General features: G+C 29.9%; 1 protein-coding gene across 1 annotated transcript; it reads right to left on the bottom strand.

The window, feature by feature from the left end:
• Positions 1–4,361: 4,361 nt before the first annotated feature.
• LOC106294357 lies at positions 4,362–5,022 on the bottom strand. Its single transcript, XM_013729911.1, has 3 exons — positions 4,986–5,022; positions 4,486–4,627; positions 4,362–4,398 (listed from the first exon to the last, which is right to left on the bottom strand). Exons 2-3 carry the CDS (start codon positions 4,605–4,607, stop codon positions 4,362–4,364), a joined length of 159 nt encoding a protein of 52 aa, XP_013585365.1. The 5' UTR covers positions 4,608–4,627; positions 4,986–5,022.
• Positions 5,023–11,048: the final 6,026 nt, after the last annotated feature.

Below are 11,048 nucleotides of genomic sequence, written 5' to 3'. Positions count from 1 at the left end.
GTCTAGGATCAGGAACGCCTTGGGGCTGGAGCTGATCAAGGGAACACGAGCTTGAACGGAGTCGCGAACGGATTAGGGTTCGTCGGTATCGTCGGATTCGGATTAGGGTTTTAAAGCAAATCGGCGTCCACTGTATCTGTGCGTGAGGGCGCGTCAGTGGTCAGATCGACAAGCGGTTTGTACTGTCTGATTCGTCTCGGCAAGGGCTTCGATTTGATATCTTGATCGTTTTCTGGGTCCTCGTGGTTTGGGAGAACAGTCTCTTTGAAGTTCCGAGGCAGATTCCTTTTCGTTTTAGGGTTTTAGGGTTTTGTTAATTTGGTTTTAGGCTCAGGGTGTTAGAGGCTATCGTGCTGATAACGTGTTACGAACTTAAGGTTTAGGAATCTGTAAGTTGTGTGTAATTTTACTCAATCATAAGATGCCCTTATATATAGGAGTTATAAAGAGATAAAAGGAAAAACATAAATATGGAAAGTGTATAAATACAAGGAAAATGAAATATGGTTTATTTTTCTCTAAAGCCTAAACTGCATCTCTCTCCTCTTCATGCGACCGCCTCTCTCTCTCTCTTTTTCTCTAAGGTTGGGCCGTCTCTTTCTCTTGGTATTGGGCCGGTTATAGACCGGACCGGTTATGGACATCCATCATATGGTGTATAACATTTTTCTTTATTTCTCAAAAAAAGACCTAGTATTTCTTTACTCCAACATTTTCTTCCTGATAGTTTCTGATAGAGAGCTGAAGCTAAAATATAAAGTTCTGGAAGAAATTCCCAAGATAACTCTTGAGAAGCTGGACAACTCTCGGCAACTTCAATATTAGATTTAGCCCCTTCGACGATAGATTACGAGTAGAGGTATTCAAAAGTACAAGTGTCTTGCAAATAAAAAGTCTTTCAAATATATACAAGTTTCCTATTTGAGATTTTATTGATTTTCAAAAGCAAGAATGAAAGACAGAAGATTTGATATAACATATCTCGATTTTAAAGCAAGAAGAAAACGAAAACCTAACAAAGAAAAATTGATTAGAATTTAGAAGTTTTATACTTCAAAAAAATATATATACACTTTTCATTGGCAGCCATCTTATTTATATACTAGGATTATGGCTCATTACTATGCTTAATACTATTCTATTCTAAATTTGAAAATATTTTTGCTACTCCGAATCTAATTTTGATTAAAATAATATTAACTCTGAAAAATAAATATAATAGTTATGAATAAAAATAAAATAGAGAATTTGGATATATCTATATCTAGCTTCCATAGGCCATCAAAAAAAATATCAAATTTTATTAAGATAAAAAGAAAGGGTTTTTGCAAATATGACTCAAAACTTAAAGTCAAACACAAAACTAACCCATGTTTTTTTGGAATTTTGACTTTGCCTCTTTCACCCCCAAAGTTCAGATTATTCACGAAAATGCCATCACTTTTTTTTTTTTTTCGAAAATGCATATTTTACTCTATCAGCCTCATTTTCCTCAAGTATTCATAATATTGATATTGCCATCAATACACCAACAACCATAAACAAACAATTTGAAGCCCTTAATGCACCTAAAAATCGATTTACAGTCTTTCTTTCTCAATTCTTAGGAACAAAACACAACATCTCTTTCACTTTCTATTCATATTCATCCAAAACACCCAAGATTTTGATTCTGAAAATTTTCTGGTTCATAGAGCCATTGAAGCTTATGATTCTTGGTGGGTCACTTTTGTTTGAGATTATGGGTGCTTGGAGAAGACTTATGTGTGCTAAACAAGTTATCTCACTGGTTGAAACAATGAAAAACCTGCATATTAAAAAATGTTCAAATGGCTTAAAAACAGAGAAAATGAGTGGAAGATTATATAGATCTACTTTTATAGAACACACAAAGTACATATTCAAGTGGAAGATGAGAACCATACGGTTAAAGACCTGCAACAAAAAGATAGATTAGTGAGAAAGACATGAGACAAAAATGAAAAATTCATATAAAGTTTGGTGTTTTCAAGTCAAAGAGATTAGAATGGGTTTGGAGAGTTTTAGTTTGGGAAAAAGGTAAGAACTTTATGCAACATATAAAGTTACTAAATGAAGAAAAATCAGACATAAAAACTTACCAAAACGCTCAGATCTGTTATGAAAAAGAGACATGTGAGAAGACTCCGTCAGAAAACTTCCAGGTAAGTCGTCCTGGAAGTCTTCTAGCGCATTATATTTTAGATGACTAATAGGTAAGTCGTCCCAGAAGTCTTCCAGATATGAAAAACATGCATATCCAAATCCAGATCTGAAAAACATGTATATCCAAAAACGTGTAAAAGGCTTAAAAACAGAGAAAATGAGTGGAATATTAGATAGATCTACCTTTATAGAACACAGAAAAATACATATCTAAAATTAATAGATTTACCTTTAAATGAATGGAAGATGAGAACCATGTGATGAAAAACATGCAAAACAAGATAAACCAGTGAGAAAGACATGAGACAAAAAACAATAAATTGATATAAAGTTTGGTGTTTATAAGTTCAAAGAGATTAAAGAGAGTTGGAGAGTTTTAGAATGAGAAACATACCATTTTTGTTGCAGCCATTTGAGAGGAAGAGAGAAAATGTGTAAATTTTTTTTTATATATGGAGACAAAAATTCAAATAAGGTTAAATATTTTCGATTCATAAGACTTTCAAGTAAGTCTTATAATAGAAGACTTAGTAGACGACTTACTTGTAAGTCGCTTAGAAGACTTCAATATTTTTAGCAGGAAACTAAAATATTTTTAGCGGAAGTTAGAAGACTTCCAGAGAAGTTTTCTAATCGTCAGACGACTTACTTGTTAGTCGTCTAGACCCTAACATAAATTAAATAACTAAACACTTTATAGAATCAAATTAAACTTAAAAAAATGTTTACTATACACAGAAATAAACACATATAAGTACAATTTTAATTTTTCAAAAAAAAACATTTAAGCTTTCCAAAATCTAACTCTAAGAATACACACAATACTACAATATATATTGTCAAACTCTAAGCCAAAGAATATCATGATTAACTACTTTCACTCATCTATGTTGAAAACTATTCAATTTTATTATATCTTAATTTATACCACTTAAAACTTTTATAATTACATGATTTTAATTTTTCACTTGTCAAAATATTTTTTTTTAAATTATAAATTATTTTTAAGATCAACTACACCAGAAGACATCCCTCGAAGTTGTCTAGACGACTTACAGTATCTTAGAAGACTCAAACGACTTTCCGGGGCTATATTTGTAAAAATGGGTTCTGTTTTTTTGTTTGGTCACAAGGGGCTGGCTGTAATTTTTCAAGGCTTTTAAGTTCATGTTTTATAGTGTTTGCATATTTTATTAAAGTATAATTTTGTTGTATAAATGTGAGAACTAATTTTCTATATATATATTGCAAATTTATTTAAAGTATGACGTTGATAGTTAAATGTTTCTTTAATGACACATCCCTTTATCTATTTTAGGACTGCCCCTTTGGTATCAAGATGTGGCAAAAAAAAATAGCTACCATACGTTAATAGTAGTACTATGGGATTATTAATATTATTAATTTGATTTTTGTAAATACCATGGGATTATTATATTCACCTGTATGCATTTTTCTTTTGATTGATAATTACAGGAATCTTGTGAGTTATGACTCTTGTCGATTTTCTCTTTGTTTCCAAATTAATGAAACAAAAAGTAACAAAAGATGAAAAATGTGTTAGAAATCTTGCGAGTTATGAGGGGCTCATCTTGGAAAACAAATCTCTCCGACTCGTGCTGGAGAATCAAGTGACCACGGCAACTTTCCTCAGCTTTAACTTGGCATAGTTAGAGTCTTCTAAACAATTTTTGTCTCCACTTGATTATTCCTGGCCGCCAGGGCAGAGGAAGGAGCCACAAGTGTACTTGACGGGATAGAGAGGAGGAGCTTGGTGGTGCCACAAGTCTTTATGATGACTTTGTAGGGGTAGACAAAGAAGCTGGACTAAGAGAGGACGCAAGAGTCGAAGTGATCGTTGGAGAGATAAGAAACAATCTCGCAGGCAGCAGGAGTGTGAATTTCGTCAAGCTGGGACCTGGTCAGAGTACGGAGACCCAGTCCCTTGGAGTCTTGAAAGATGCTAGGCTCAAAGAATGAGACCTCGGGCGGCTTCTCGTAACTTTGAAACCGATTGCAGATAAGGCCATGTCACCTTGTTGTTTGAAGTTGTAGTAGGAGGAGAGAACGATGGGATTGGAGAACCAAGCAGAAACGGAGCTTAACAGAAAGTAAATTATAAACTGGAAATTAAAGAAAGCAGCTATAACTATAGTGAAGACTCGGTGAGCTACAACTCAGGATGGCCTCTTAGCGCACTGCAAATAAAGAGAGAAACATTGTTAAGAAACATGATACTGTAATGGAGAGAGAGAGTAATGTAATGAAGGGAAGATGAAGCTTTACGTTGGAGTAGACAGAGATTTGAATTTCTTGATTCCACCGTTGGGGCGAACGTCTTCAATGCTGTAACCAAGGGGTGCTTCGTAAAATAAGGAACTACTACTACTGCTGGACTTCTTTTTACCATATTTTGACTCCATCACAATCTCATTCACGCTTTCTGCAATTTCAAGACCAAACCATATCTATTAGATGCAGGAAAGAAAAACAACGCTTAATAGAGACTTATCAATGTTCAAAGTTTTCACATTTCAATAACAGATCTCGAATAAACGTTCAGTTTATCAGATGAGACATGATCATAATTGTTTCATTAGATCTACAACTATGAGACTTAAAACGAATATAGGCATCTATATATGTAAACACAACATCAATCAAAACATAAATCGTCTGATACATAATATAATAATTGCTCAAAATGATGAATCTCTTGTACAAAAAACCGAATAAAATGTAAATCAATCGTAATCGTAGGTAAAGACGTTAGAGATATTTACTTTATTAGAGATATTTACTTTATATATAAAGATTTAGATCAAGACCAGAATAACGAATCCCTTCTTTCCAGATATGAACGAAACCTCCAGAAATTGAAAGTCAAAACAATCGAGGTTATGATAGCATCATCCTCAGGGTTGTTAGGATGATTTAGAGTGTAGGGATGCTAACCTTTTTACCTTTTTATAACCGAACCTCGACCGTCCTCGAAGAGAAAAGGTGGCATTGAAGATAGATCAACGGATTTAAGAAGAAATTTAATAGGAATGGCCGATGGATTTCTGGATCAGTAGGAAGAAGATGAAAAGTTGGTTTGAAACCTAGAGACGGAGAAGATAGAGCGAGATGAAACTATATCATAAAAAAAGCCCAAAATACAGACCCAAAACCACAGAATCCCAAACCCAAGTAATCATTTAATGATGTGGAAGAATGCTGCAATTCTACTGAACGAATTTCCAGTCCGACGTGGATATCCTCAGAGGCTTTATATTTGGCTTTTAGTATAGTTTTGATTTTGATAACAAAAGCTCCAGAGATTTGATTTGATGAATCAGGTTTGCATGGCTAGCTTGTTTTTGGTAATCTATTTCATCAATGGGTCGTAGAGACTGTTTTCTGTATTTGCATTTTTGTCTTGTCAGATAGCGTTGTTGTTGCTTCACAAATGAAACTTTTTGGGTTAATATTTGTCAGATATTTGCTTACAGGTTAGTCAGTCCTATGGTTATTTCGAAGAAGGTGAACTGGAACGAGATGGCAATTTTGGTGCACAGCTATGGAGAATAATACATGTCAATGAAGGTCCATCCCTATGATGGCACGAAGAGTCTCTACACGGCTGGACCTTTTCCCTTCCAGATTAAAGAGTTCATTGTGGATTTAAATGACAAAAAGTTGCTGGTTCTTCATAGGTAATCCTTATTGATCTCTTTGTGGATGAGTTAATTTTTCCAATGGTAGGATCTGCATTTTTTTACAGGTTTTGGTATTGTTAATCTGTTATTTTTAACAACTGAGAAAGGCAAAGGCAATGCAAAGTTGGTATAAAGTTGGCCCAACAGAGATATGACGCACCATACAAAACCATCAAAGTTCTGGATGTTGTTCTCAGGGATTTTCATCATAAAAGTAAATAAAAGTCAAAAAAATCACTGCTTGGACTAATGGCTACTATTTTCCTGTGAAACATTTTAACATAGTCAATCATCTGAAACACAGCCAAAAGGTACTCCTATTGATCAAAGACATGTAATGCCGTCTTACGATACTAAAAGGAACTCCTGATTTGGTCTATCTATTTACAGAATCATGTTAGGCAATTTGCAACGTATAAGATATTCTTTTACTTTGGAGCTCTAAAGGTCAAAGATGTGCTTTCAGTAATGGAGAACCATGGGTTGGAATCAAAAGAAGTTCTTTGGTAGTTCAGTAGAGGAACCTCTTACATCGCCTTTGGCATTTGAAGATTAGAATCAATTGAACTCAGAGAAGATTTTGAAGGATAGTTCAAAAGTGTGTATACAAGAAATGATTTCACGGAGAGACTCAGCATAACTGGATCCCTCTGGGTCAAGAAATAAGTTCCTAGGACATTGTTCGTTGATTTGTGACCGGCCAAAAGATCTTTTCTATTGGAAGAATCTGAATGGATCAAACTCGATGCAGAACATGAGGAAATCAAGAGGAAGATGCACTTGTATTATTACTGAAATGGTACACGCACCATCATTAACTCTTTACTCGTATTTGGATTCCATAAAAATTGTTTCTATGACTTAAAAATAATCATGTTAGTATACGTACTGGACTATAGAAGTGATTCAGCTTATCTACTATATACCAAAATGTATATATACTAAACAATCCCAAATAAACAATTTGTATTCTTACAGATATATTAATACCTAATTTATAAATTGTTAATAGTAATACTTCGTATTTTTGGCCATAAGATATATAGCCTGTTCGAAGTAAAATGGGGTTTGAACAGATACTTAATGTGTGTTACTTTTATTTTTCAAAAAAGGGAGTAACCAATATGGAGATTAATTTTACTCTAGTCTAACCATATTTCCAACTCTAAAATGCAATAGTAAATATGATTACTCCAAGGAACATTACTGATATTTGATAGGGCAAATCTCCAAAATAGCATCTTTCTAAATTTATATCACAAAAATAGCACTCAAAAACTAAAATGACCAAAATAGCATTTTATCTTTTGAAAAATTTAAAATTTTTTTAATTTTCAAAATTTAAAATCTTATCCCCAAAACCTCATTTCTCAACTCTAAACCCTAAACCCTAAACTCTAAACCCTAAACCCCACCTCTTGAATGCTATTTTTGTGACTTTTGGCCTTGGGTGCTAGTTTGGGAACAAAAACTTGATTTAGTGCTATTTTAGTCTTTTTCTCTATTTGATATTCCATTTATTAACTCATATTTCAAAGTAAATTTTGAAATAAAAAATAGAGTGTGGTCATCTTATAAAATAAGACCGGAGATGTTCTTAAGTATATTTATAAATTTGGGGTCAAATAAATTTTTATAATCTATAATCTATAATCTATAAATCATTGTTAAATGACAGAAAATACATTCAGACCATTATTATGATAAATTCCTCAAACTAATTTCAGATCATTCATCTACTAATAAAAATAGAAAGTAATAAACTTATTTGAAATCACAAATAGGCTATAATCAAGAAATCAGGCTGGAAAACTTATGACAATTATGTTACTTATATGATTTATGTTTAGAAGGTAAAACTAGACAATTATGTTAATAATTAATTATAAACAATGAGTAAACTTTTTTATTATTAAAATAACAGAAGATTTTAAGTAAATTTTTTGTATTATAGTATCCCGTTGCGTAGCGCGGGTTATTTACCTAGTTAGTTGTTAAAAGTCGCATAGAAAATAAAATATGGTGAACGTGACGTCGTGGTTTGAGAAAATCAATACTATTAAAACAGAAAAAAAAATTATCGGCATACAAATAGTCTAGGTCAGACTATTACATTTATTTAATTTTCTATCATTTTTAATACAACTAAATTATTTATTATTAAATATATACCATATCTAACTAATTAATTTATTATTTTCAAAATAATATATCTAAAAAGATATTCTTAAGTATCTTTTTTCTAAGATTACATTTTAATAATATCTTTTAATATCTTTTATTTAAAATGAAACTATACATTTCTTCTTAGAATTTACTTTTAAATAATAAAAATCATAACTAATATCAACTATAATTAAAAATGATTATTTATTCATTTTCATTTATATGATAATAAATGACATTTCTATAATATTTATATATACATAATATATATTCATAATTAAATTACTACACCAATTAATGAATATATTCATGAATTTTACAACATACCTCAACTTACTGAAACAAATATTAAAGTAAGATATATAAAATAATAAATAATTTCTTATTTTAATATATATTAGAATGCTAAAAATAATTTAATATATTTATCAATTATGAAACATGTTAACTAAAAATAGTTAATTTATAGAATAATGCAGAAAAAATATAATGATAAAATAATTTTTTACCGATATAAAATTTAAAATTAATTTTTTTTTATAAAATTTTAAATTTTAAAATATAAGTAAAATTGATACGAGGTGGGCTATATAAATGAATTAACTTATTTTCATAAAACTATATTCATGTAAATTTTAATTTAATTATATACACTTTAAAAAAAATGTTTTTATAAAAAATACATATGTATAAGATTTCTAATTTTCAGTAAATAAGTTTTTGAATAAAAATTAATCACGAGCTTTAAAGCGCGGGTCAAAATCTCATAATAAAAATTATTATTAGATATGTAATAAAATATATAATAAATAAAATTAATAAATATTTAAATGTCTAATATAAATAATGAATTAAATTTAAAATTAAAAATAAACCAAAAACAAAAATTAAATAATATGTGAACAATAAAAGTAAAAATTAAATAAATAAATAAATGAGTATATTTATTTCAAACTTAAATCACTAAATTGTAATAACCGTATATGAATCGTAGATGCTCAAATGTATTTCTATTTTATTATGCATCCTCTTAAATATTGATTTTTTATGCTTACAACAAAATGATAATTTGGTTTGACTAAAAATTTGCATGGCTAAATTTTGTAAAATTGGAGCATCATATTCATAATATATCCATCATTCTTCTAGACATTCATAAATTAGAATACCTTAAATATGATAATTTAAGTCAATTTTTTTTACATAATGGGCCATCTATCGGTTAAACTGGTAGCTGGATCCCATGTTTTAGGGGTTTTTATACGAAATTTATAGAATTTTTAAAATAACGAACTTTTTTTGAAAACCAAACCAGATTACATATAGGGTCAACAGTTTTACCGCGGGTCCAGGTCGGGTTTCAGAGCACTGAATATAACATTTAATGTCTAACATTTAAATGAAGATAGACAATCAAAAATACAAATTTATATCATATAAATTTGGTTTCTTTCGAAAATCATCTCGAGCTTTGAAATCGCAGATCCAAATCTAATCTACGAATTAAAAGATAAGGAATTAAAAGATCAGAAGAACTTTTTCAGTTACATAGTTTTTATTTTTAGAATTACATAAGAATCGTACTTTTTTGCTGAAAAATTATAGTTTCTTTATTTAACTAATTCATTTTTTAAATAAAAAACAAAAGCTAAATTTATTTAGAAATGGTTGATGACACGTGTCACTCTCAGAATTAAAAACTGAAGAATTAACAACTGGCTTATGTTTTATAATATAAAAAAAGATATATACAGTAGAACCTCTATAAATTAATAATGTTGGGACTTTAAAATTTTATTAATTTATAGAGATATTAATTTACAAATTTTTTCTTTTTTAGATTTTTTTTCTATTTTTATTAATAAAATAAGACAATATTTGATTTTACCGTATATAAATTATTTAAATTTTATAAATTTGACTATTATTTTATTTTATTATCTTATTTGGTGTATATTTTAATGTATTATAGAATTGTTATGTGCTTTTTGATATAATTTTACTAAATATTATCAAAATATATTAAAATATTAAGAAAAAAAGAAGTATTTACATTATGAATATAAAACCAACAATATATTGTTTAGTTTGTACTTATATAAAATATATATATAGAGATACATTATTAATTTATAATTTTAATGGGACTATATATTTACATGTGAGTTTTAAAAATATTATTATCTTATTATTTTATCGATTTGTGTCATATTTTACACCAGTCCAAGTTGGGACCGATGAAATTTATTAATTTATAGAGATTATTAATTTATCGAGTATTAATTTATAGAGGTTATACTATATATATATATATATATATATATATATGTCCCCATGAGATATGAGAAGTGCAACTTTTTAAACTCATTTTCTCTTCAACATTATAATTATTCTCTAAAACATTATAATTAAATTAGTGATAGAGAGAATTTAGCGACACATACAAACAAATACACACCCACACATATATCTATCTATCTATTTATATCTATCTATCTATATATATAAAGAAGGGTTTCCTTCACTCCTAGGCTGTCCACATAGGCGGACACGTCACTAATTCGAGTCTTGAGAAGCCGACACGTGTCACGGCCAATCAAAAGTCAATGTTTCATTAATTCTTGAATTTAATGGGTTTTATGTGTTTACTACGGTCCAAATACATCTTCTCTAAAAAAATAAAAAAAACGGTATACGAAACTTAGGGAAAGTGACCGTCGAGCAACAATTCCCGTTCAGTCAACTGTCAATAGAAATCCAACGGTTTCACCGGTGACGAACGATTCCGATCAATGTCAGTCGGAAGCCGAATACACTTCTTTAATCTGGACCCGTTACAGAAATTAACTTGTTTCATGAATCTTCATTAACATTCACATTAATACCTACTCTCTACTTCTCACACGATCTCGCATTCAATGAATCTCCTCATTCATTTCTTTGTGTTAATCCTCCATTATAAATATGAAGGTTTTCTTCCAAGAAAATCATCAGTTC

The sequence above is a fragment of the Brassica oleracea genome, chromosome C5 (genome assembly GCF_000695525.1).
Source record: "Brassica oleracea var. oleracea cultivar TO1000 chromosome C5, BOL, whole genome shotgun sequence".
Taxonomy (NCBI): Eukaryota; Viridiplantae; Streptophyta; class Magnoliopsida; order Brassicales; family Brassicaceae; genus Brassica; species Brassica oleracea.
The sequence above is the reverse complement of the archived record's forward strand: the minus strand, read 5'-3'. Positions and strand labels throughout refer to the sequence as shown.